Raw genomic sequence first — 26,474 nt, forward strand, 5'->3', positions numbered from 1 at the left:
GGTTGGTGGTCTGCATTCAGCTTGCAGGATCGCAAGCTGTAGAGAACCAGATTCAAAGCTCTCTGTCCCATGTGAATTATGGTACAGTTTTGTCTGATAATTCCATACTTGAAAGCGTCGTGTATATGTAGTAACATAGGGAGCCACAGCAAGCCTTTTCTGTTCACAGGGCAAAATGATGCAAATCTTGCATATGACGCCATCTTGCAAGCAGTAATTTTAAAGAGGTGTGCATCATACCAAAAGCATATAACAGGATTGGCATTACTACAATTGAAATCTAGACTTAAATTTCAGTTGCGCTTTTTCCTGCAAAGATCATTATGCAGAGCCCATAAAATAGTTCTGCTGCCCTATGGAACTGAACCCTTAAGCGTTATAAATAATCTTGCTACTTTGTTTTAAAAATAATAGGCAGCAAACAGGTTGACTGCTAGAAAGATTGCTTGAAAAGCTAAACATTGTAAAATAAGTTGGCAAGATGTATTCTTTTGGGATATCAGGAAATGTTTGTGAAGTGGTTATAACCAGAATATACTTTTACGTAGCACCACTAGACCATAAATCCAGGTTCTCTTTTGTTAAAAAAAGGAAGAGAAACCTTTTAAGGGTAGAAATGTTAATATTGTAGCTGTTTCTCAAATAAAAAACTCATTCACCTGTATTGGATTGAAGATATGTGCCAATGAAAACCAGGTAACAATGAGAGGGCAACAGGAGGTTTTGGGCCACAAAAATTGAAACAACTCTTGCTGTCCCTAGATTTCACAATGCTTGAGCGAGTGAGTAACATCCAGCAGAGTTCTTCTGAAAACAGAACTTCATTCAACCTTAAATGAAAGTTTCTCAAACTAAGTTGCAGTTCCCAAACAGAAAACTTACTTGCTTCAAAGTTTGCCACTTCACATAAATGTTTGAGGCGCTACAATAAATATTCTGAAGACAGGCCTTTAGTGCAATTTTAAACTTTTATTTTGGTTAAATATCAGTTGTGTTATTTACAAAACCAAGTGCCTGTGTTTTGGTGTTCATTTTTTTTATACATTTTGTCAGACATGTGCTCAGAAACCTTTACAGTGCAACTTTAAACTTGCCGAGCCACTTGCAACCGTTAAATAGGACTCATCCGAATGATATCTGGGGATTGTTTACACTTCAGTTACGATTATCTTCTTTTATAGAGAGATCTCCTTGTTCCACGTCCTGCACAAATGATATTAAAGAAAGTTAATTAGTAAGGAGACTCTGCTGCAGGCTCTCTCTTTATTCAATCATATTTTGATAGACACTGACCTACTAAAGGAGTTGTCAGAGATTCACCTGCAAACCTTAGATGAGGCGGAGCTTAAACATGAACCATATGCAGGAGTGTTGAGAAAGCAACACCTGTTTGGGGAAGCTCGCAGGACTCCTAAAAATCTATTGTCAAGAGCTCACCTGTGTGCTCCACACACTTTCTAAACGTTTGACTTGACCCCAAGACTTAAGTGTTAATTCAGTGCAAAGCCCCACAAGACAGCCAGTATCCGCACACAACAGATACTTGCATCTCACTCATTCTTGCAGCTACAAACTCTATGCAAGAATGAGTGCAAGATTCTTCTGAGAATCTATTGTGGCACCTACACACTGAAGACCACTGGACTAAGTCTTAAAAGGTAAAGGGACCCCTGACCATTAGGTCCAGTCAGGGATGACAATGGGGTTGTGGTGCTCATCTCACTTTATTGGCCGAGGGAGCGGGTGTACAGCTTCCGGATCATGTGGCCAGCATGACAAAGACGCTTCTGGCGAACCCGAGCAGTGCCGTTTACCTTCTCACCGGAGCGGTACCTATTTATCTACTTGCACTTTGACGTGATTTCAAACTGCTAGGTTGGCAGGAGCAGGCACCGAGCAACGGGAGCTCACCCCATTGCGGGGATTCAAACCGCCGACCTTCTGATCGGCAAGCCCTAGGCTCTGTGGTTTAGACCACAGTGCCACCCATGTCCCACGGACTAAATCTTAGGTTAGACTTAATAAACCTACCCTTGCGTTGGGTGGACTTGGGCTTCTCCCATTCTTCAACTTCTATATCAAGTCTTGTGTCTCTACGCTTATGAGGAGGCTTCTGTGCCTTTCTCTTTGGCATGCCTAGAAGCAAGTCACCTGAAGAAAAAGGGAATAAATATTTCTTCATCCAAAATGTACCAGAGTTTGCTTCCGCAACCCCTTTCTCCCTTCCAATCCCCCTCCCTTTTCTATGAAGTCTCATCACAAACTTATCATCTGCTGTTTGGTTGAAGAGAATATGAAAATGCTTTAAAATGCCAGTTTTCTTAACCCAGTTTAGACCAGAGCTGTTCATTCCCTCCACTGTTGAATTAAGATGCTTCCCCTGACCACTTGAATGACTGATTATGGTATAAAGCTGGGCTTATACTGTTAATACTTTCATGGACAGCTATGGAGAATGGTGTGGATTAAACTCATCTGTAGCAAAACGGGCAGCTTTTTTTTCTCCTGCTCTGGAGGGTAGGACTCGAACCAATGGCTTCAAGTTACAAGAAAGGAGATTCTGACTAAACATCAGGAAGATCTTTCCGACAGTAGGAGCTGTTCCACGGTGGGACGGTCTCCCTCGGAGGTTGTGGACTCTCCTTCCTGGGAGGTTTTTAAGCAGAGGTTGGAGAGCCACCTGTCATGGATCCTTTAGCAGAGATTCCTGTATTGGAAGGGCTTGGACTAGATGACCCCTTGGTGTCCTTTCCAACTCTACAACCCTAGGAACTCTTGCCTTGTGCAGATTGGCCCTCAGGATACATTAAAAGGTCAATGAAAATTAAGCATGTGCATCATATTGCATATTTGCAAATACGTGTGTTGTACATATTAGATTGACTTGAGCCCTGTGATGAACTGCAGCTGCATACCGAGTCTACCTTATCTTTGCCAAATCCAGCTTCGTCTCTACTTGCTTTATGTGTGCATTCAAGCTGCTGTGTTGACAACGTGTTCTCCCTCCTTTGGGCCGTAACAGAGAGAACCAAGTTTGGATGAATCGCTCCCAGGACAGAGGAAGTACTTTGTGCCTTACGTTTAGCAGGTGCACTTTCTTAAAACATCTATGTAGACAATGCCATACCTCTCTCTCTGCTTCTGATTATGGGGAAGTGGTCGCCGTGCACGAAGCTAGCAAATTTCGGCCTAGCTCCACTTTTCATCCAGTGTTCATCAGATGCAGTCCACCCACCTTCCTTTTGTAGCCTTCCTGGGCAAGATAAGGAAGAAGAATACAAGTCAGTCATTCTGTTTCCTGCTATGAAAGGTAAAGGGACCCCTGACCATTAGGTCCAGTCATGTCCAACTCTGGGGTTGCGGCGCTCATCTCGCGTTACTGGCCGAGGGAGCCAGCGTACAACTTCTGGGTCATGTGGCCAGCATGACTAAGCCACTTCTGGTGATCCAGAGCAGCGCACAGAAACACCGTTTACCTTCCCGCCGGAGCGGTACCTATTTATCTACTTGCACGTTGACGTGCTTTTGAACTGCTAGGTGGGCAGGAGCTGGGACCAAACAATGGGAGCTCACCCCGTCAAGGATGAGGGTGAGCTGATCAGAAGTATTCGAACCGCCAAACTTCTGATCAGCAAGCCCTAGGTTCAGTGGTTTAACCCACAGCACCACCTGCTATTACACTAGCCTTAATGCTCTCCCTTGCCAGCACCCACCTCCCAACAAGCATTCAAGATCATTTACTGTATATACTTGAGTATAAGCCTAGTTTTTCAGCACATTTTTTGTGCTGAAAAAGCTGCCCTCGGCTTATACTCAAGTGAGGCGGGCGGTGGGGGGGGCGAGAAAGAAGCCCTTTCTCTCCGCTCATGCTGCCACCCGCTCTCCCCAGTCAACCATTCCTTAAGAAGCGTACAAGAATGGCGGTTCTTTACTCTCCCCAGGCAGCTTGTTCCATTCCTGAACTGCTCGCATAAATGCAAACTTGGCAAAGGAGGAAGAGGAAGGAGCAGCCCAAAGGGCTGCTTTTGGGCTGCTCGTTCCTCCTCCTCCTCCACAGCGGCAAAGGTGAACCGGCTTATACTCAAGTCAATAAGCTTTCCCAGGTTTTTGTGGGAAAATTAGGTGCCTCGGTTTATATTCGGGACGGCTTATATTCGGGTATATACGGTAATCCAGAAAGCCTTGTTGAACTGCACTCTACCACCGACATCCAGTTTTCTTGGGTTCTGGGCCGAGACATTTCAACCTTCAAGTATCGCCATCTTACTGTTTCCCCCCTCCCACTTCATGCACTGATTTAACTGCAGAGCAGGATCACAATCACATGTACAAAGATCTGTAGCAATACCTGTCAGGATCCACGCCACAGCTGACTATAAATCAAGACAGGAGCCCCTTTCAAGTTAGTTTTTGAGAAGGCATTTACTTTTAGTAAAGCTGTTACAAGAATAGATTGCATCAGAAACACTTTCTAATTTTATGTGCACTGTTTGGGGGTTTCATATTAAGTTTTGGATTACATTTACTAAAATAGGATTAAATTCTTATTAGGTAGTGATAAATTCTTCCAAACACCTAAAGATGCAGATCAGTATGTATGTATATGTACAGGTGAAACTCGAAAAATCAGAATATTGTGGAAAGGTTCATTTCTTTCAGTAATTCAACTTAAAAGGTAAACTAATATATGAGATAGACTCATGACATGCAAAGTGAGATATGTCAAGCCCTTATTTGTACACCATAATCATCACAATTATAACAAGCAAAGGCTTGACATATCTCGCTTTGCATGTCATGAGTCTATCTCATATATTAAAATCCAGTAGCTAATGAAAACAACTGCTTACATAAATGGACTTCCACGATATTCTAATTTTTCGAGTTTCACCTGTATGTATGTGAGTGACAGAGAGAGAGAGAGAGAGAGAGAGAGAGAGAGACAGACAGACAGACAGACAGACAGACAGACAGACAGACAGACAGACACATGTATGTATAAACGTACTGAATATACCCTGGGACAAGAAGACTGTGGATCCCACACACACCAGTCTATTAAAAGGTGCTTTAAAGCTTCAGTTCCTGCCCCCCTTCCAAACTGGCAAGGCCCATTGTGCGTGAGAAAATGAATACTGACTTAGGAGGTGTCCCAACATGCAGGAATGCCACTTGTGTGTTTGCTATTTACCTGAACTCTTTTGTGAATTTCTTCGTGCCTCAAGCACTTCTAGTTGCTGGGACGTAGGCCTCTGCAGCCAGAAGCTGTAGTCGCCGAAGAGATCCTCAACTTGTTCTTGATCCTTCTTCAGTTTAGTTGCCGTTTTGATTTTATCTTGCATAGGCCAACTAAGGAGGTGTGCTGGCACAGCATTTTTTGGTACTCTCCAGATCACTTGCTGGCCGGTCTGCCTGTAAGGGCAACTTTTGGTGGGGGTCAAGGTTCTTTTGGAGCCTCTTTGATTCAAGTAGTCGTCGTCTTCCTCCTCCTCTTCCCCTTCCTCCTCCTCCTCCTCCTCTGGTTCCTTTACCCAGTATTCTTCAGAGTCATCTGCTTCTGATGGAGACAAACTCTTAGCAGCTTTCTTCTTGAGATGCCTTTTACTGGAAGTCCTGGGGAGAACACCCAGCTTGCCACTTGGACTGGAAACCTCTTTGAACTTGACCCGTGAACTGCCCTTCAAGTTCTGGCTGCAGCTGGTATCGGCCTGTTCCATCCCCACCACTTCCTCATCTTCATTGAGGGAGCCTCCACTTTTTATTTTATCTATCTCCAAACCTTCGACGCTTTTCTTAAAGGTATACATATTCTGAAGCATGTAGTCAGAAGCAAAATAAGACAGTGGTGCATCGTCCATCGACGAGCCTTCATCTACAGAAGACATCTCATCCGAGGAAAAACTAAGTACACTCGGACGTTTCCTTCGGGAGAAATGTGGATTGTAATTTGAGTTTGCATCCATGCTGTTTAAGCAAGCTAACCAGCCCTCAGGAGGAATGTATTTCTCTGACTCGTCACACCACATGCTTTTTTCTGAAGCTGGCACATGTTCATCACTCGCCCCATTGTTTTCATTCAACTTACGAGGGAAATACGAATCATTCATTATCTCCATGCCTGATGGAAACAGTTCCCTTTGCCGAACGAGGTTGGACACATCATGAGGAGCTCTGGAACCACCGAACCTCTTCAAGCCAGATCTTTTCGACATCAAAGCCTCTTGCCTCGCACCTAACTGGTCGGGTCTGTTCTGCTCAGCCAGCTGCACTGTTCTGGCTTCGTCTAGAGGAGACTTTGGCCTATGAGTAGTGGCTCCTTGTTTTTCCAAATCCAGCTTCGATTTATATTGAGGCTCCGTCTCTTGCACATCTTCAACAGCCTCTTGCTCCTCTGGGTAAGAAATGCTCGGCACCAATTCAGTTTGTTCACGAGGCCCATATGCAACGCCCTCACAGGAACTCATAGCAAACATATCCCTTTGCATTACATTCTCCGGCACTGGTTTCTTCACCACATCATAAAGAGGAATTGTTTCTTTGAAGGACTTCCATAGCTGAATGGCGGGGCCGCCGCTGTTCCCATACTCTATTCTCACTTCCTCTTTCTCAAAAGCATAACCTGATGGGGGAAGGCTTCGGAACTGTAAAGAACTTGCAGAGCCCTTGGCAAAGTCTCTCTCTGCAACAAGAGGAGACACAGCCCTCTCTGGCTTTTCCAAGGAGATCTCGGCATCTTTACCAACACCAGATGAGACACAGGCCATGTTTCCTACTTCACAGTCTCTCACTTCTATACCATGATCCTGATGTTTTTTCGGTTTACTTTCAGCCTGCCTAGCGTCAGTCTGAGTTTCTTTGGTCTCTGTTCGCTTCCCGGGATTATAGTGCCTGAAGCGTGTGGCTTGGAAAAACATGGGTGATGAGGGCGGAGGACCATTAAAATAGGGCCTCCTGTTGACTCTCATCTGCATGGGATGCTGTGGAAGAAGATATCCGGGATACTCTTGAACAGGAACAGAGTAAAAGGGGAAATATGGACTCCCACTTCTTAAGCCTAAGAAGAACAGAAACATGCATTTGCCACCAATGTAAGTTTTGCCAAAACAACCTGAAGATTCATTACTTCATAGAAGACATTCAGACCTTTAACAAGACCTACATTTGATCAGAAAAAGTTAATTCAAATCCCTCTGTGATGTCCAAGGATGGGAAAAGGTTGCATCTATCATTACCAAAGCAACTTCTTCAGGTTGCTTCCATTCCTCCTTGGCATCATGTAAAGAATCAGTGTTCTTGATTTCTGCAGCAATTTGCATTGAATACAGCAGCTGGGGGAATCAAGGACAGGGTAGCACAAGCAACCCCATCGTGCAGAGAAGAGCCCTGTATTTGGAACCATCTGGGGTGAACTGTCCCATGTGCTCTGCCCCACTTCCCCCCACCCCCTGGGGACCTTGCAGACGTCAGCTGCCAAAGGGGAGGCACTCAAAACTTGATAAAAGACAACAGACCGGAATGGTCTGGAAGGAAGCCCTGTCCTGTCCTATATTTACACAACTGCATTTGCACCACGGCCATCCAGGGGCGCTCAGGGGCATTTGGGGATGAGCGAACACCTCCAGTGGATTGGATCACTCTGCTGAGCTGGCACAAACTGACGAGTCATATACTTTTCGGGTTTAGCCTTTTGGGGGACTGGACTTGCCTAGAGAACATAGGGCAAGGGGCTAGCTTCTCTCCCCTTGAGGCAACTATTAATCTTGGGCGTGTCCCCAATTTAAAGAGCGGGTAGTTATTTACACCCGTTGTTGGTTGACAAATGAGATGGTGGAGAGAGCACCATTTGATTTCTCTAGCTCACCTGGAGTAAGCTTCTTGTCGTCTGTTCCAGGCTTCCTCAACCTCGGCCCTCCAGATGTTTTTGGCCTACAACTCCCATGATCCCTAGCTAGCAGGACCAGTGGTCAGGGATGATGGGAACTGTAGTCTCAAAACATCTGGAGGGCTGAGGTTGAGGAAACCTGGTCTGTTCAAATGTCTAGCTCTGAAGGGGATCCTTTAGCTCAGGGGTGCTCTCTTATTCCTGCCCCCCCCCACCAAGGGGTCAACCTTTTTAGGGTCAGGGGCGGCATTCCCCAGGTTAGAGCCTCACCTCAAACTGTTGCCAGGTAGGCTCATAGCAAAAGTGAGATAAGGTTTATTGAAATAAGGCAACTTGAGTAATGAAGTATTAAAATAATGGCTATGATAAAATTTGCTTCAGGGTTTTTTTTCTTCTTACAGGATAACATGCAGAAGTTCAGCAGGTGAAGCATTTCCCATCACTATTGCATGTTACTGAAAGCTTTACCCATTGCGATTCCTCTGGTGTACAGCAGTTAACCAAGAGGATCCCTGTCAGGAAGGAGGCACCCCAACATGGCAAAACTACAGTTGTAATTGCTACAATCATGAAGGCCTCTGTAGAATTCTCTATTATATCAGACAGCCAGTTAAAAAATAAACTAGAACTGCCTTCGCCAACCTGATGCCCTCCAGGTGCTTCGGACTACAACGCTAATCAGTTCTGACCTGCACAGCACCAGGTTGGCCAAGGCTGAACTAGGGAAATACCAACATTAAATCCAAACCTGAATATGAACTGCAAGACCAATGCTACATAATGGATTCAATTATTATTTCATCCGTGACTCAACCTGTACCTCTTCCTCAGCCTTACCTGCTGTAGGGATGCCATACGGGTTGTACATTGGGCCAAGGAACCATGGATTAGGGAAAGGTTGCTGTGCTGTCGGTTGTGCGTAAAAAAAGGGCCTTTGGTTTGTGGAATAGGGTCCGTTTTCCGAGGAAGCTTTCATTTTGTAGGCTAGAAAACAGAAAAGCAGCACTTAAAAAACACACACACACACCCCTTTGTCAAGTTCGTGGACGTCCTGGGTTTTCTGGGGACGAAACAGATTCAACACTCCCCAAGGAATGGTGGCTCTGTTAGGCATTTAAAGGACTCTGGCAGGGCTCAAGGAATAGGAAACAAATGTTAATTTCTATGTTATCTGAAGAACTTAAGTTGATGGGTGGCTGGGGTCCCACCAGCACTATGTTCTGCAGTGCAGCTGGCTGCCTTGTATGCAGATGGGCGGGGTATAAATAAATAATAATAATAATAATTAATTATTATTATTATTATTATTAAAGGGAAGCAGAGGGAAAGTGGCAAGTAAGGCTGGGATGGGGCATGGGCTTGATACCCATTCATCTAGATATCATCCCCCTGTTATTTCCCCCCACATTTTTTGGGGGGGAAGCCCCCTTAAAGTAGACAGCCTTAAGGGGGCTTTATGGGACAGGTAGGTATTGACCATTCACTAGGTTCCCTTGTGACCTTAAAGCCATTCTTGCATTTAGGATAAAAACAACTTCAGCCTGACTGATCCCTGCAATGTTCAGAGAAGTGTGTATCATTTATTATTGGAAAAATCCTCCAAACAGATTTTTGTGAAACCATGTCCTTAAGCCTCATTGCTCACTGTGGATCTTATGCCATAAGTATTTTCTTTGCTCACGCAAACATACAAGCAAATACTCTTTCTCCTACTTTAATAATCACCTTTTCCACTCAAGCCTGACTATTTTGTGCAAACTGTTGTAGAGAAACCTTAAGAATTAGCAGACACTATGGCCACTGCTTAAATGCAATACAGTACTGGACTAGAAATGGAAAATGCATATAACTTTGAAAGGATACATTATAGCTCTGTCCTGTGCATGCTTACTCAGAACTGAGTCCCATTAGTTTCAGTAGGACCAATTTCAAAGTACAGTACAGGGCACAATGTTGACCCAGCTTGCTTAATGACTAATCAGAAATACATCTATTTCTAAAATGGCAGAAGACTGTTACAGTGAACACACCCATATCAATTCATTACAGTCAGCGTTCTCTTCTTTCCTCCTAGGCAAAAACAACAAACCTCCCATTACCCCTCAAGTATCATTGTTTTAACACACACACACACACACAAAACTTTAGCAGTAACTGCCCACATGATAACTTATCCAGGATACCTCGTTCAAACTATAGTTTTGTATTCTTAGAAAGGGCTGTAAGTTTATAAACATATAAAAGGCAAGACAGGAAGAGAAATGCGCTTATTTCAAAGGTAACAAAAAGCCTACAAACCTCTTCTGAAACCCAGACAGCCCAACAATACAGAGAATTCTTTCAACAACAGGACAGCCTCTTCCAGGCCTCCACTAAAGCTCTCACCATCTTTCTACAATGCAAGAATCCCCACCTTCCAATTGCTTTTTACTCCTTAAATGCAAGCTCTACGAAGCCAAGTCATTCCTGCCCTTGCTGTATTTGGCCCCAAACCAGGTATCCATGCTGCTGCTGCATCCAAAGACAGCCCAGCAAAGAACTAATTGCTAACGCCTCTCTCCTCTCTCTTAAGCCCAAGCCCTTCCTCAGCACACCTGTAGCTAATTGAGGCCTTTTCTTTAAAGCAACGGAGACTTACAGCTAACAGTCTGGTCCCGTGCAAATTTGAGTGCATCTAAGTTGATCAATTTCAAAGGGCTGATGCACACTTTACTTTGCATAAGATATGGCTGCGCGCATTCACTCGCCCTCAACCTTTAAAGTTCACGCTTATTACCAAGGTAGGGACACAATAAGGCCAGTGACCATTGCATTTCATTTGCACTTCGATCCTACAAATACTTAGTGCCACTCTGCATCCAGTAAACTCACTCTCGTGTCTCCCTTACTCTGCGTAGGGTCAGGCTAACAGAACCAGTCTGGGACCCCTTACCTAATGAAGTTACAGTTGCAAGTAAATGACAAGAAAAGATGGTGGGATATATATGCCACCCCGGCTAGGGCCATTAACGCAGCTTTCCAACAGAATGTTGTTGTTCAGTCGTGTCCAACTCTTCATGACCCCATAGACCAGAGCACGCCAGGCACGCCTATCCTTCACTGCCTCTCGCAGTTTGGCCAAACTCATGTTAGTAGCTTCGAGAACACTGTCCAACCATCTCATCCTCTGTCGTCCCCTTCTCCTTGTGCCCTCCATCTTTCCCAACATCAGGGTCTTTTCTAGGGAGTCTTCTCTTCTCATGAGGTGGCCAAAGTACTGGAGCCTCAACTTCAGGATCTGTCCTTCTAGTGAGCACTCAGGGCTGATTTCTTTAAGAATGGATAGGTTTGATCTTCTTGCAGTCCATGGGACTCTCAAGAGTCTCCTCCAGCACCATAATTCAAAAGCATCAATTCTTTGGCGATCAGCCTTCTTTATGGTCCAGCTCTCACTTCTATACATCACTACTGGGAAAACCATAGCTTTAACTATACGGACCTTTGTCGGCAAGGTGATGTCTTTGCTCTTTAAGATGCTGTCTAGGTTTGTCATTGCTTTCCTCCCAAGAAGCAGGCGTCTTCTAATTTTGTGACTGCTGTCACCATCTGCAGTGATCATGGAACCCAAGAAAGTGAAATCTCTCACTGCCTCCATTTCTTCCCCTTCTATTTGCCAGGAGGTGATGGGACCAGTGGCCATGATCTTAGTTTTTTTATGTTGAGCTTCAGACCATATTTTGCGCTCTCCTCTTTCACCCTCATTAAAAGGTTCTTTAATTCCTCCTCACTTTCTGCCATCAAGGTTGTAACATCAGCATATCTGAGGTTGTTGATATTTTTCCCAGCAATCTTAATTCCGGTTTGGGATTCATCCAACAGAATGCCTGACCCCATTCACCCTAAAAAATTCCACCACTTTGGACTGAGTGCCTCTGAGCATGTGCAGAGCCCCCCTGTGGAAAAAAATGAAGTTTCAATGACCTAGTGTCAAAAGTTCCCCTGTGCATGTACACTTTCCTTCATGGAAAGGAGGCTCACTCTGCTGTTGGGGATTTGGTGTCCTACACCTTGCCTCCAATTCAGTCTGCCTCCCTAAGATGCTGATTGTTTCACTAGCCCTCACCTGCTGAGAGAGCCTAGGGTAAAGTAGGGTAAATAGTGACTTAACAGAATGCAAGGTTCCATGTAGGCAACGGAGAGACTGAAACACATCCTGCAGTCTTGCTCAATACCACCTCCAAAATGCCCAGAATTTCTTTTCCCTTAAGGACAAGAGCCACGTAAGGTAAGGTTACCAGACGTCCCCATTTCCCAGGGACCGTCCCTGGATTTACAAATCAGTCCCCATACAAAGTCCATTGAAGTTGAAAAGTGTTCCCGGATTCATTGAAAAAATATCTGGTAACCTTAGGTAAATGCAGCATGCATGGATTGCATTCAAAGCATGGTGCACGTGCACTTGTACCACACAATTTGTTGCTCACTGTCCCAAGGTGGGACACTTTATTGTGCCAGTGTGAATTATGGCAATGCACAAACAGGAAGCAGCAGCAAACGTAGTTAACCTGGGAAGTTTTCTGGAGCATAGCCTTCCACCAATACCTACAGTCAGCTAAGAAGGTAAAATAACTGGCTAGGCCTGTAATCCTGCGACTACTTACCTCAGAGAGGCTGACTCATTGAATGGACAGGACTTACTTCAGAGTAGGAAAAAATAGATATCTATATTCAGTGCTTTCCCCCCCTTTAAAAATGCTTAGGGGTACTCTGATTTTTGTAGTCATATTGAAATACTGCCCCTCGATGAGGCCAAACTTAGATTCACAAAATGTTTAGGGGTATGCATACCCCTGCGTCCCCCCAGAAAAAAAAAAACACTGTGTAAATTTATGGTCTGCTGGCAAGCCCCATAGAAACATTCCCTGCATATACAATGTAAATAATGCACATTAGGTTTGTGGTTTATAACTGATTGCATAGGTAGCTGACGGGACACCTCTCCGGTGTACTGTGTACATGCAGAATACGGTTTCAAAATCGTCGTTTGTGTTCTTGAGGGCAGGAAAGCTCTTGCTTAGTTTCTCTCACAATCATTTATTGAGCCTTCCAGGTGGGAGCAGGCGGCTGCGTTTACATCAGCCGGCCGGCAGGGGGCGCAAAGCAGGGAACAGCCTCTTCCGCCAGCGCCCGAAGGCGCGCTGCAAACACGTTGCATTCTGGGAATGGAGTCTCTTTCTCGGAGAAGCAGCGGCAGGTGGGGCGGAGGGGCGCGTGCGCACGAAGGGAGAAAGGCCGCGCTGGGCGGAGGCGGCTCTGCCCATGCGCGGAAACATTTCCCACCCACACACCCAAGCTCCGCCTCCCTGCCATTTCTCTCTCTCTCTCCCGCCCGCGTCGCGCTCCCCTCCCTCCGAGCATGCGCAGCAGGGCGGGCTCGAATGCCGAGAGGGTGCGCCCGCGCGCGCTGCGCTCCTTTCAACGGACGTCGGGGCAGGCGGGCGGGCGGAGAGCGAGGTAAGGCCTCCCGTGCGTGCGCAGCCGCCGTGTGTGTCCCTCCGCTCCGGGCCCCTTCCCCTCCCCCATCCACCTCCCCCCCCTCCCAATACCTCCTTCCGCTTTCCTTTTCGCCCGGGAGGATCCTGAGGGGAGGAAGGCGAAGCGGCCGCCGCAGGAGGGAAGAGGGTGGCGCAGGTTTGTGAGAGGCGTCTATACTGTGGGTGTGGGTGAAGGGATGGCGAGCAGCCGCCGCCTCTAGTATCTCCTAGGCCTCTGCCCGGTGGGGCGGGAGACGCTGCCGGCCCTTCCGTGACAGGAAACGAACCCCCTCAAAAAAGAAAATCCGCCATAGACTCCTATTCTCTCTCCCCCCACCCTCACGCGTTTTACTTCATAGGCTGTGGCCTGGACAACCGCCGCCGGGGAGCGGCCTGGGCTCCTTCCTGGCGGGGCGAGGATGGTCGGCACCGGCTTCCGCGACGGTGATGGGGGGGGGGGGAGAGGAGGCGGAGGAAGGCCGCGGGGTGTGAGAGGCGCCGGGGTGATTCTGCGCCCCGACCGGGGGGGCGAGAGCTACGTGTGTGTGCTTGTGTCGGTGTGTTGTTCTCGGGGGCCCGCGCGCCGTAAACTGCTCCCCCCCCCGACTCCGCTTTTGCGGCGACGCAACTGGAGAGTAGGTGCTGGGGGGGGGGGATTCCCCGCTCAGGGCCGCCGCAGCGGCGCATCCTCCGCGCCTGCCGCCTTCCAATGTCACGCTGCGGCTCTGAGCAGCGGGCGCCCAAGGTCTTTGTTCAAGGGTGGGCGGAGGGGTTGCTGTTTCTCTTTCGGGGAGGGGGGCGCGTGGCTTTGGGGACGAAGGGGTGTTGTGGTGGGCGTGGAGGGGTGAAAGCTGATGAGAGGGCCTGGCCTGGCCTGGCTTAGCATCGCATCCAGGTGAAGCCATGGCCAGGGTGTCCGCCTTGCTGCATCCTGACGCCGCTGCATAAAAATACTGGTGGTCATCCTTACAGAGCTGCTATTTAGAAACACACCTCATTTCCCTTCCCCTCCCTCGATGAGGAAAGCAGGTGGGTTTTTTTTTTTTTTTTTTTTTTTGACATCGCAGCCTCCTAGCAGAAAGAGGTTGGCGTTGCTTAGCAGAGAGGGTGAGGATGGGATTCCGCTCCCCCCTCCTCCCCCCCAAAAATGAATTGTAGGTGTAAAGTTACGATTAATGATGTTGAAATGGAGGTACTTAATTGAAGCTGAGCAACGGACTCCTTTTGCTTCTTTGGTTTTAGTCTCAATTTCTCTCTCACACACATATATAAATTTAATGATGATTTATATTGGCTTGGCATGATTATATAGTTGCATTGTGAACTTGGCATGTAAATGGATGTTTGGATTGTAATGTTTTGAGAATGGTGGTCAGGTTACTTTTTCACCTGTTCTACATAGAACCAATGCAAATTTTAACTACTGAAGAAAGAAGTGTGCATGCACACAAAAGCTCATACCAAGAACAAACTCAGTTGGTCTCTAAGGTGCTACTGGAAAGAATTTTCTATTTTGTTTTAACTACTGAGTTGAAGTAGCAAGTTCAGTCTTTGCAGAGGTGTAAAGATATAGCTGTTGCTGCAATATATTTTTTGTGGGGGGAGGTAGGGAGTGGGCATGGCATCATAGGGCTTGCTTGGCATTCTTAATTCTCCCAGGTTTAGTGACTGGTGCTATTGCTATTCCCAGGGGCTCATATTTCAGCAATAGTATGTGTTTCTGTGCCGGCACTACTACGGTATTCCTGTTGAGCTTTAATTGATGTCTTACTTTTTAACAGCCATTATTGGCTGGGTTAATACCGGAGGATCAGAAGGACAATTCATACAGCTTCATTTCAGATGATGGTGTTTTAATAAAAATATCATAAATGTAGTTCTGTATATGGACTTTAAAAGAAAAAAAATAGTTTTGAATAGGATTGTGTGTGTGATTTATAACACGTCTTGCAATTGTTTAGAAATCAGATTTCACTTGATCTGAAGGTTGGAGAGTTCAATCTTGCACAGTCATCCTATTTGGAATTTTGAAGTGTATGCCATTTGAAGTGTATGCCAGTATAATACTCACAGAAACTACCATAAGCAGGGCTTATTTTCAGCCAGAACTTGCCAAAACCCAGCTCTGGCACCTTTCAGATGGACACCGTTGCCATTATGAGAGAACAAGGGAGGCGTTCAGGGTGAGCACGAACACTTTTTCTAGAGCAATAGCACGGACAATAAGAATAAGTGATTGGTGATGGTAGTGATTAGAAAAGATGTAATTTGGCATTACAGAGGGATCTGAACTGAAGTTTGGTGCAGCTGAGCAGCCTTGTTAAGACATGGTTGAAAGAGTAGCGTTTGAGATTTGTAGGTATCTGGGAGTAGCTGAAAAAATGTTGTCTAAAAGTTCAAAATAAGTTCAATGAAATGGGAAAGTAGTAATATGTATTATATAAATGTAAGCTGTGTTGACAGAGATAAGTTGGACAAGTTTCTGAAATGAAGCCACCAAATTGTGTACAAGTTTTGATAGGATGTAGCTGGTTAGGCCACAGAACTCCCAGAAAAGATTTAGAGATTTAGTGTCTGGCTGTGCATGTGCCACTAGTTGGTGCTGTCACAGTTTAGTTCTAATAAAAGCAACATTTCCTAGATTTTAGGAGTAGCAGTATTTGGCTACATTTGAGCTTTGGTATTCCCCCCCCCCCTTAGTACTATGGTTTAAGAAGGATGTTTGGAGGGAATCAAAGGAATATGTATGTTCTACTTGTATTTAGTAAACAAGCTAAAAACTTTCAAGCTGCCAAGCTTGCCTAATACTATATTTGTAGTTGGCAACCATCCATTGTTATTAATGAAGTTATAGAAGAAAATTTCCAACAGAAAAATAAAGCACTGGATTTTTTTCTTCTCCACATCACTGCTAGAAAACAATTCAGTGGTACCTCTGGTTGCAAATGGGATCCGTTCTGGAGAAAAGCCTGCAACCTGAAGTGCTGTATCTGTGCAGGTGCGTGGCGTGATTTGGTGTTTGTGCACATGCGCGAAGCGCGATCTGGCGCAATTGCACATGCGCGAGTGGTGAAACCCAGAAGTAACCCTTTCCGGTACTTCCAGGTCGCTGCAGGACGCAACGTGAAAAAAATGTAACATGAAGCAAACATAACATGGGCATGACTGTATAAGCAAAGGTTGAAAGCATTTAGCTTTCAAGTTATTGTGACCTTGCTCGTGTTTAATGGAGAAACATTCATCTTGATTGGGAACAGACTAAGAACCAGCTGCTCACTACCCTTGTTTACTGTGTCACAGAGATCACAAAGCTTCTGTGGTATAGGTAAGATCTGGAGTCCAAGGACATTTGTGGCCATGTTAAATATTGTGAAGAGAGACAAAAACTTGATCCATTATTGCAAATATTAAGGAGACATTGCCAGTGCTAGTAGAGGAAGGACCAGCTAAGACCACAATGGATGGGTTTAATAACATTTCTACGCTGCTACTCCTATCCAAGGCTTCATTTTAGTTCTGGGCATTCTTAATTCGTCAGAGGAGTTGAGAAGGCATCAGATGTGTTCTTCACCTTTAGTCTTTGCATTTATGAATGGTCTTCATAACAGCAACTTACGGTTTAAAATACCATACCAAACAGTGTTCTAGGCAGAACAATGGTAGGACAGGCTTAGAAAAATTGTTGACATGATTTTTTTCCCTTCTAGTCACAAGTGATTGAGAGATGGTTCAAGAAAATCTACCTCACAAATTGCATTTGTTCGCCCATGAACTGCATCACTGGAAATCTGAACAGGAACTTGGCGGTCGTTCTTGAAAGTCTCAGGAGAACGGATGGACACCAAGTCAGTTTATTGCATCCAAGGAGTGTGTTGCCATCTGAAGTATTGATTCAACAGTCCAATCTATCGTTGCTGAATGTCTTAATAAAGTTAGCAAAGGATTCAAAATATCCCTTGTAGTTTCTTCTGAGTTCTTCAAAAAAAATATGGTTGCTTTACCTCTTTCCTGCTGAAATGAAGTGGCTTCTATAACCTGTTTCTGGAAATATTAATGGAATGCAATCATGTCTACCCAGGAAGAAAGGCAGATCAATACGGAATATGCTGTATCCTTACTGGAGCAGTTAAAGTTGTTCTATGAACAGCAGTTGCTAACTGACATTGTTTTAATTGTTGAGGGCACTGAATTCCCATGCCACAAGATGGTTCTTGCTACATGTAGCTCTTACTTCAGGTATGTGATTAAAGTAGTGTTATTTCTTCCATTAAAATGTATTTTGTTCATCTCTTATGTCTAAGACTAGTGTATGATATAATTTAAAAATGGTTCTACTGGTAATTTGAAGTGAATGGAGTTGTTTATGTAACAGATGTGGAATAGCTAAACTGGGGTGTACAACTACTTCAATGGCTTCACAAAGGGTGGAATATCTATTGTAAGAGTGATGTTTGAGTGCCAAACATGACATTTGCATTATGGAGGAAAGCTTGGTTAATGAAAACAAGGTCTGAAATGTGTGCAGCTCAATTTCACAGAAGGAGAAGTTTGCAAAGTTTTTTTTCTTTTTGGGCGGGGGAAGAGAGACAACTGCCCCTCTTGCCCTAGAGTTGAGTATGAACAGATCTAAAGTGTGTGTGCACATGCATGCAAAATCCCATTGCTCTGTTGTGTGGAGGCATGGAAATAGAATACTCGCTTGAAATAAGAGCATGATTCCACTATTCCATGGCGGGTTAGGGAGAAGAGTGCATTCTACTTACAGGAGTAGCTAGTATGGTGCCCTCTAGAAGTTGTGGACTGCAACTTCAATCAATCATTGTTTACAATTTCCCATGTGTATGTATGTAGTCCATAATTTACAGAAAGCATCACACTGGCTACCGCTAATCTAGAAGGATTAGGCAAGCTCGACTGCAAATTGACCGTGGTGAATATGCCCAGAGTTCTGGCTCTATATCTGCTGTGATGTTTATTGTACAAGAGCATAATAACTTGTGCAACAAATATCTTTATAAATAAATATATATTACACATATTGTAGAAGACATTGGGACATGCTGCATTTTCCATGTGCTTTGTTCTATTGTATATTTGAAACTTCTGGTATGGTTGAAATCTCAGTGAGTATTAATGAAATCAATTAAAAACGCATTATCAGTGGCTTCTATTTGCTTTCTATTGTGCTATGTGTAATTCTGGTAATTCCATACCTCTTTTGAAAACTTGAAACTTCTCCCAAAACAAAATGATTTTCACACCAGTAACATGCAAGTACTTAAGGAATACTAACATCGAACTAACTTAAGTTTCATGCCAGAGTCTCTCTGGTGATTGCATGAAAGACAAAGTTAAAATTACTGCAGATGAGTTTGAAATACTCAAATGAAACTCTAGTTTAACTACAGAAATCTGCAATTTTGTGTATGTACAACTAAGTGTTCTGGTGATTACTACAAGCCGTTGACTGATGTCAGAATGTGTTTGACCAAAAAAAGATTTTGACAATTGACAGTTCTAAACTGGAGGTTCGAAAGTAATAACTTTTTATACTTTAAAGAAGGGCAGAATGGTTGGATTTCAGTCAGCATTGCTCTTATGGGAGAGATTACATACCATATTTTTCCATGTATAAGACAACCCCTATATTTTTAAACCCAAAATGAAGATATCTGGGTCCGGGTTGCCAGAGCCCAGGCCACCTGAACCCGGGTCACCCACACCAGAGCCCAAACCCAAACCCTTGTGCATACACCCCTGTGTATAAAATGACTACCAATTTTTTACTACAGTGGTACCTCTAGATGATAATAATAATAATAATAATAATAATAATAATAATAATAATAATAATAATAATAATAATAATAATAAATAAGTACCCTGCCCATCTGGCTGGGTCTCCCCAGCCAATCTGGGCGACTTCCAACAAATATTAAAATACATTAGAATATCACAGATAAAAAACTTCCCTAAACAGGGCTGTCTTCAGGTATTTTCTAAATGCCAGGTAGTTGTTTATCTCTTTGACCTCTGATGGGAGGATGTTCCACATGGCGGGTGCCACTACCAAGAAGGCCCTCTGCCTGGTTCCCTGTAGCTTTGCTTCTTGCAGTGAGGGAGCTGCCAGAAGGCCAGATGTGAACAGGATCCATTCTGGAGGCCCATTCGCATCCTGAGCACTCTGCAACCCGCAGCCCTGCTTCTGCGCACACGCGGGTCGCAATTCGGCGCATCTGCGCATGCGTGAGACGTCATTTGCCGCATCTGCGCATGCGTGGGTCACCGGACCCAGAAGGATTCCGTTCCGTTACTTCCGGGTTCGGTGCGTTCATAACCCGTGCCATTTGCAACCCGCAGCAAACGCAGCACGAGGCATGACTTCTTTTTTTATAGCAAATTTAGCTAAACTTAGTCTTATACACTGAAAAAATATGGTATATGTGCTTAATGTAACCTAAACAAAGAGGAAGTTCATATATAGCATTTATTAATATGTTTACTAAACTGATCTGTACCTCAATAAGATCAGGGAGTCCACTTGGACATGGACTGGACACTAGCTTATCCATGAAACTGGATGTAAATATTGTGAAATCCCAATCCTTGGAATGCAGCCTTTGTGAACCATTTAATAGTTTTGAATGCTCTTAAATGTCCTGACTTATATCCAGCTCCAGGCTTCAAAGTGTTGGAGAAAGTAAGATAGAAGCTAGAAGTTAATGTATTTTGTTTTATCTTTCAGGGCTATGTTTATGAGTGGGTTGAGTGAAAGCAAGCAAACGCATGTCCATCTAAGGAATGTGGATGCAGCCACTTTGCAAATCATAATAATTTACGCATACACGGGTAATTTGGCAATAAGTGACACTACAGTCGAACAGCTTTATGAAACGGCTTGCTTCTTACAGGTAGGAATGTTATATGCTAACTTTTCTAAGACATTTTTAAAAAGCTATCTTTCTGAATATTTTACTTTTTATTTTATTTTACATTTAACAGAAACTGCCATGGAAGTATTTGCATTTTCAGCCCTAAACTACTCTAATAACAATATGATTTCTATTTGGTTCAAATGAGTTTGCTCTCCATTACATACTTCTAGAATTAAGATGTAAAATGGATGTATTAATATAGGGCAAGTATAGCTAACCCTCAATTTGAGAGCCTAATGTGGGCCCCTAAGCAATTTTTTGGCCCCTTAAGACTACTGATTTTTGGTAATGACAATTAAATTAAGCAGTGCTGCACTGGGTGGAGCCCAGTGTTCAGATAGGGGTGCAGATCAAAAATAGGATTGATCATTTGAGCAGAGGGGAAACAATAGCCCTACTCTTCTATTGACCTGCATGGATTCCACTTTCAGAAGGTGGCCAATGGTGAATGCGTCCCTCAGGCCACAAAAGGTTAGCTACTCATGATTTCAGGGAGCCATGCACTGTCATGAGCTTTCCAAAGGGAATTTGCAGTATAATTAATTTTATATATTTAATTTGTTAATCTCTTTACAACCAAATTACAATATATAACAGGCCAATTAAAAATAATGATACACATTAAAAGTGTTCAGCCACAGAAACTATTATAAAACACAAATATCCCTCCCATTAATGGCCAGATGCATACCTAAGAACACTAACTTAAGGCCCACATGCTTGGGAGAATAAAATAATGTCTTAGCATGACACAGAAGAGATATTGCTGAACTTCCTAGGGTGAGCATTGCACAACTGAAGCACCCCTACAGAAAGGTTTGATGCCACCCTCGAAACATCTCTTGCAGGAGGCACACAGAGAAAAAAAATTAAAATGATAATCTCAAGAGTCTGGGGAAGCTTATAAAGGGAATGATAATCTAGAGGTACTTGAATACATTGCAACATCTAGGATAAGGGGCAGTAGTGCAGTAAAAGGAAGTGGAACCTCCCAGATTTGCATCTGTTGCCTTGTTATGGACATCATTACTACCTGAAATTCTTTGGACACCGATGTTTACAGCTAACAGTAAAGGTAAAGGGACCCCTGACCATTAGGTCCAGTCGCAGATGACTCTGGCGTGCTCATCTCGCTTTATTGGCCAAGGGAGCCGGCGTTCAGCTTGCGGGTCATGTGGTCAGCATGACTAAGCCGCTTCTGGCGAACCAGAGCAGCACACAGAAACGCCGTTTTCCTTCCCGCTGAAGCGGTACCTATTTATCTACTTGCACTTTAACGTGCTTTTGAGCTGCTAGGTTGGCAGGAGCTGGGACCGAGCAATGGGAGCTCACCCCGTTACGGGGATTCATTCGAACTGCTGACCTTCTGGTTGGCAAGCCCTAGGTTCTGTGGTTTAACCAACAGCGCCACCTGCGTCCCTACAGCTAACAGTAGAATGGCTGTACTAGCCAGTGAACTAGCAGAAGGTTTGATTCAGCTTTTTCTGTTCACTGCCATCCCTGCAGAGATTGGAGCTGTCTGATACCTAGTGAGATGGGAAAGCAGGGATTTTAGTTTTGTTTTGAGGTACGTAACAATTTGACCAGCAATAGGGAAAACCTCTCTCCCTATTATCTACAGAGATAAGTAGGAAAGACGCCTGATCACTGAAAGATGGTCAGTTTCTTCAGTAACCAACAGACTTTGGCCTTTACAGATGAACTGGGGCACTTTCTCCCTTCCTTTCCTTTTTGTGAACAATGGTATGTTGTAGACAGTGTGTTTAGGCACATTCTGTAAATGATCCCTTCACCTTTGTTCAGTAGAAGTTGTTTATTCATTTCATTTCTATACTGCTTTATATTTTTAAGAAAAAATCTCAAATCAGTTTTCAACCTACATTAAAGCATCAAATAAAGTATTACAGTATAAAGCATTACAAAAGAAGCTCAAATGCAAAATAAACAGTCAAAGCAGTGTAATTAGCAGGAAACTAAAATATTTTATTAAAGATTTCAAAATAAGATATTACAAAGGAAGGTGAAGTATAGAATACACATTTAGAACAGCATAAATGGCAAGAGAATAAAATATCTTAAACAGAGAGTTAAGGAGAAGTTGCTTGTATAGAAATCTAGAGAAATTTGTTTCTTTTCCTGTTTTTCTTTTCTGTTGACCTTAAATATGAAGTTAATGTAAGCATTGCATTGTTGTTTTTTTTAATTGCAGGTAGAAGATGTGTTACAGCGTTGTAGAGAATACTTAATTAAAAAAATAAATGCAGAGAACTGTGTGCGGCTGTTGAGCTTCGCTGATCTTTTCAGCTGTGAGGAGTTAAAACAGAGTGCTAAAAGAATGGTAGAACACAAGTTCACAGCTGTATGCCACCAGGAGGCTTTCATGCAGCTCTCACATGATCTGTTGATAGATATTTTGAGTAGTGACAACTTAAATGTGGAAAAGGAGGAAACCGTTCGTGAAGCTGCTATGTTATGGCTGGAATACAACACAGAATCTCGATCACAGTATTTGTCATCTGTTCTTAGCCAAATAAGAATTGATGCGCTTTCTGAAGTTACACAAAGAGCTTGGTTTCAAGGCTTACCGCCGAATGATAAATCGGTAGTGGTTCAAGGATTATATAAATCTATGCCGAAGTTTTTTAAACCAAGACTTGGAATGACTAAAGAGGAAATGATGATCTTCATTGAAGCTGCTTCTGAAAACCCTGGTGGTCTTTACTCTTCAGTATGCTACAGCCCACAGGCTGAAAAAGTTTACAAGCTCTGCAGCCCTCCTGCTGACTTGCATAAGGTTGGGACGCTTGTAACTCCTGATAATGATATTTATATAGCAGGGGGGCAGATCCCATTGAAAAATGTAAAAACCAACCACAGTAAAACTAGCAGACTTCAGGGTGCCTTCCGAACTGTGAATTGCTTTTACTGGTTTGATGCCCAACAAAACACTTGGTTTCCAAAGAGTCCAATGCTGTTTGTTCGTATAAAGCCATCCCTAGTTTGCTGTGAAGGCCACATCTATGCAATTGGAGGAGACAGTGTAGGTGGAGAGCTCAACAGAAGAACTGTTGAAAGGTATGATACTGAGAGAGATGAATGGACGATGGTAAGCCCACTGCCCTGTGCGTGGCAATGGAGTACAGCTGTTGCTGTTCATAACTGCATTTATGTAATGGCACACAACCTGATGTACTGTTACTTCCCCAGGTCAGATGCTTGGGTTGAAATGGCTATGAGACAAACTAGTAGATGCTTTGCTTCAGCTGCTGCTTTTGGGGATAAAATATTTTATATCGGAGGCTTGCACGTTGGCAGCAACTCTGGTATAAGACTCCCGACTAGCACTGTAGATGGGTCTTCCGTTACTGTGGAAGTTTATGATGTGAATAAAAATGAATGGCGAATGGCAGCCAACATCCCTGCCAAACGATATTCTGACCCCTGTGTCAGAGCTGTTGTAATTTCCAACTCCTTATGTGTCTTCATACGAGAAACTCACATGAATGAGAGAGCCAAGTATGCCACCTACCAGTATGATATGGAACTTGACCGGTGGTTCTTGCGCCAGCATATATCTGAACGGGTGCTCTGGGATTTGGGGAAAGACTTTCGGTGCACTGTGGGAAAGCTATATCCATCTTGCCTTGAAGAATCCCCATGGAAGCCTCCACCGTATCTCTTTTCACCAGATGGAGCTGATGAGTTTGAGATTGATGGAGAGATGCTAACACTGCCACCTGTATAGCTCCTAAAATTAAGAGACTGCATGCCTATAACTGGTTATCATGAAAACTCTTTGAGAGAACAGGGCTGGAATATGAAACAATAAGCTGTCTTGTACGTATGCCCTATTTAACATTTTGTGGCCATTGAGTGTAAATCGGTGGAATTTATAAGCAGATATGCTTCCATAATCTGAAACAATCCCTCTGGTAGCTGATGGGATCTGTATGTATATTGCAAGCTTAAAGCATCTGCTTATTGTCTAAATTTTTAGTCTTGTGAAGACTTTTAGTTCAGGAAACTTTCACAAAAGCAGCTTCTATTTCTAGGATGGTATGTTAATTGCTCAAAGTATCTTCCAGTTATATTTGAGTGAGTTCTGGAAATCTTTGTATGTGCTAGTTATTATAGATTGTGTGGCCTAATGGAATGTGCTACACCTATTACACAACAGCCGTGTTGGTATAATAATGCCATGTAAAGAGAGAATCAAATCCCATGGATCTACCTGTGGTAGGAAGGGTAGATCTTCCAATTTACGGTGACATGCAGGGCAAAATGACTGCAGGCTCAGTCAAGCTGTATTATTATTATTTTATTATTATTAGGTGCATGTATTTTCACTAACTTATACCTGTCTATTTAGAATACAGGTCTTCCAAGCAGCTGGTAGTTTGCCAGGTGTGAACTTACGTTGCTGGGCTTGCAGTAAGAATTGCCAGCCCTACCTAGTGCGGGTCTGTGTGGAGCTTTTGATCAGTAAACAGTTCCACATTCTGTATTTCAGAAACAATGGCTCATGCATATTACTTCCTGCTGCTTATGTCCCCCTGCCCCAATGTTAACCAAGATATAGTGTGGATTAACCAGGTTTTTATTTTTGTTAATTTAATAACAAGCATTACTGTAGTGTGACTGTGTATAGATATCCCTTAGTTGTCTCTTTTTTGTTTTTTTTTGGGGGGGGGGAACATTTTTTTTCTTCAGGAATACTCTGTGCAGGAGAGCAGTTCAGTAGTGCTGCTCTGGCATTAATCCCAGGAACCACTAGCAGTAGCGGAGCGCCGCCAATCTTACATGAGCACAGGTGCTTCATGATGGATCATACTAGCATGTTCAGCTGCATCATGTTCTGGCACTGTATTTTGAATGATATTAATTTATTAAAAAAGAAAACCTGAGTCAAAGACTTGTTTCCCGCGTTTTCTGCAAGACAGTATCTTCCCTCAAACCGTAATGTCAAAAAATATTCTGGTACTGGGTGGTTCAGAAAATTAGGCGCAACAGGAAGTGCCTGTGCCTCGTGTTCTGAAATATTCCAGAGAGGTAAGTTACAGTATACAAGTTTGTTTTCCTCTGAGAGCCACAAGGTGTAGAGGGGGTAGATGATGCTGTACAGTGTACTCACTACACTTTGGAATCATAGGCAAGGTGCTGAAAATTGTATTTAAAATGCATGCTTTCTGATAGCTGCTGGTTCACACGTCTTGCTAAGCTAAACAGTGGCTACATGTGAGTGTGCAGTCTTCCAGGGAGATGGTGCCTGCCTCACTCATTGCATTGCTGCTGTGCCGTTCTGAGACCAAGAACAAACCTTGGTTTAACTCAATGTAACCATGAACTGCAACCAAGGTTTTTTTCTTGATTACCTCTTGTCCACGACAGACCAACCACAAGCCCAGGTTTGGATGGCATGCTAAGACAAACCATAGCTTAGCTGAACATGGCACAAAACAGCTGGTGAGGAGTGGCCACAATCATCTCCCTAAGCTATGGTTTGGCTTAGCATGACGTGTGAACCAGGGCACTGTTAAAACTTGCAGTTCTTTTTCAGTAGCTGAAAGATTCTTGTCCAGCACTTTTCTGCCAATGTTTTTTTGGTAAAAAATTGAAGCTATTAAAAAAAACCCCACTTCCAACTTTTTAAAATAAGGTTGGCTTTGCTTCTAAACTTAAGTTGAATACAGTCATACCTTGGATCCCGAACGCCTTGCGAGTCAAAAACATTTTGGCTTCCGAACGCCGCAAACCCAGAAGTGAGTGAGCTGGTTTGCAAATGTTCTTTGGAACCTGAACGTCCCACTGGCTGCAGGAGTTTCCTGCAGCCAATCGGAAGCGGCACCTTGGTTTCTGAACTTTTGGAAGTCAAACAGACTTCCGAAACGGATTCCATTCGACTTCCGAGGTACCACTGTATATCTGCCCTTCTAACAGAACAGGAGGAAAGATTATTCAGAAATTTGTAACTAATACTAACTAGCCAATATGTTTCTTGGAAGGAAACAGTATAGGAAAGAAAAACTGGAGGAAATTATTACAACATTGATTGCAAGTTCGTGAAGATAAACAAGTAACTTCATAGTTTGTATTTTTTATGGAGATGATTCTGTTCCTCTGATATCAGGGCCCCTAACCTGTGGT

The 26,474-nt window shown here is 43.7% G+C and overlaps 2 protein-coding genes across 6 annotated transcripts; one reads left to right on the top strand and one right to left on the bottom strand.

Moving 5' to 3' along the window:
* Positions 1-1,963: 1,963 nt before the first annotated feature.
* LOC117056163 lies at positions 1,964-13,561 on the bottom strand. 4 transcript variants are annotated; one of them, XM_033166338.1, is made up of 5 exons: positions 13,468-13,561; positions 8,720-8,866; positions 5,192-7,054; positions 3,128-3,253; positions 1,964-2,151 (listed from the first exon to the last, which is right to left on the bottom strand). In XM_033166338.1, exons 2-5 carry the CDS (start codon positions 8,856-8,858, stop codon positions 1,970-1,972), a joined length of 2,310 nt encoding a protein of 769 aa, XP_033022229.1. In that variant the 5' UTR covers positions 8,859-8,866; positions 13,468-13,561; the 3' UTR covers positions 1,964-1,969. The 4 variants fall into 4 exon arrangements, with proteins under 4 accessions (XP_033022229.1, XP_033022230.1, XP_033022228.1 ...); XM_033166339.1 differs by lacking the exon at positions 13,468-13,561 and adding an exon at positions 10,521-10,589; XM_033166337.1 differs by lacking the exon at positions 13,468-13,561 and adding an exon at positions 10,296-10,468.
* Positions 13,279-25,240, top strand: KBTBD2 (kelch repeat and BTB domain containing 2). 2 transcript variants are annotated; one of them, XM_033166341.1, is made up of 4 exons: positions 13,279-13,375; positions 17,103-17,631; positions 20,141-20,306; positions 22,540-25,240. In XM_033166341.1, the coding sequence occupies exons 2-4, from the start codon at positions 17,462-17,464 to the stop codon at positions 24,073-24,075; spliced, it is 1,872 nt and encodes a 623-aa protein (XP_033022232.1). In that variant the 5' UTR covers positions 13,279-13,375; positions 17,103-17,461; the 3' UTR covers positions 24,076-25,240. The 2 variants fall into 2 exon arrangements, with proteins under 2 accessions (XP_033022232.1, XP_033022231.1); XM_033166340.1 differs by lacking the exon at positions 13,279-13,375 and adding an exon at positions 13,458-13,552.
* Positions 25,241-26,474: the final 1,234 nt, after the last annotated feature.

The sequence above is a fragment of the Lacerta agilis genome, chromosome 12 (genome assembly GCF_009819535.1).
Source record: "Lacerta agilis isolate rLacAgi1 chromosome 12, rLacAgi1.pri, whole genome shotgun sequence".
Taxonomy (NCBI): domain Eukaryota; kingdom Metazoa; phylum Chordata; class Lepidosauria; order Squamata; family Lacertidae; genus Lacerta; species Lacerta agilis.

Bases quoted from the DNA above. Each gene is read 5' to 3' on its own strand.
- LOC117056163 (XM_033166338.1), bottom strand. From the start codon at position 8,858: ATGAAAGCTTCCTCGGAAAACGGACCCTATTCCACAAACCAAAGGCCC. The intron at 7,055-8,719 runs GTAAGGCTGAGG...TGTTCTTCTTAG, and splicing joins GTATGGCATCCCTACAGCAG to GCTTAAGAAGTGGGAGTCCA. The intron at 2,152-3,127 runs GTATGGCATTGT...CTTTTTCTTCAG, and splicing joins AATCAGAAGCAGAGAGAGAG to GTGACTTGCTTCTAGGCATG.
- KBTBD2 (XM_033166341.1), top strand. From the start codon at position 17,462: ATGTCTACCCAGGAAGAAAGGCAGATCAATACGGAATATGCTGTATCC. The intron at 17,632-20,140 runs GTATGTGATTAA...TTTATCTTTCAG, and splicing joins ACATGTAGCTCTTACTTCAG to GGCTATGTTTATGAGTGGGT. The intron at 20,307-22,539 runs GTAGGAATGTTA...TTTTAATTGCAG, and splicing joins AAACGGCTTGCTTCTTACAG to GTAGAAGATGTGTTACAGCG.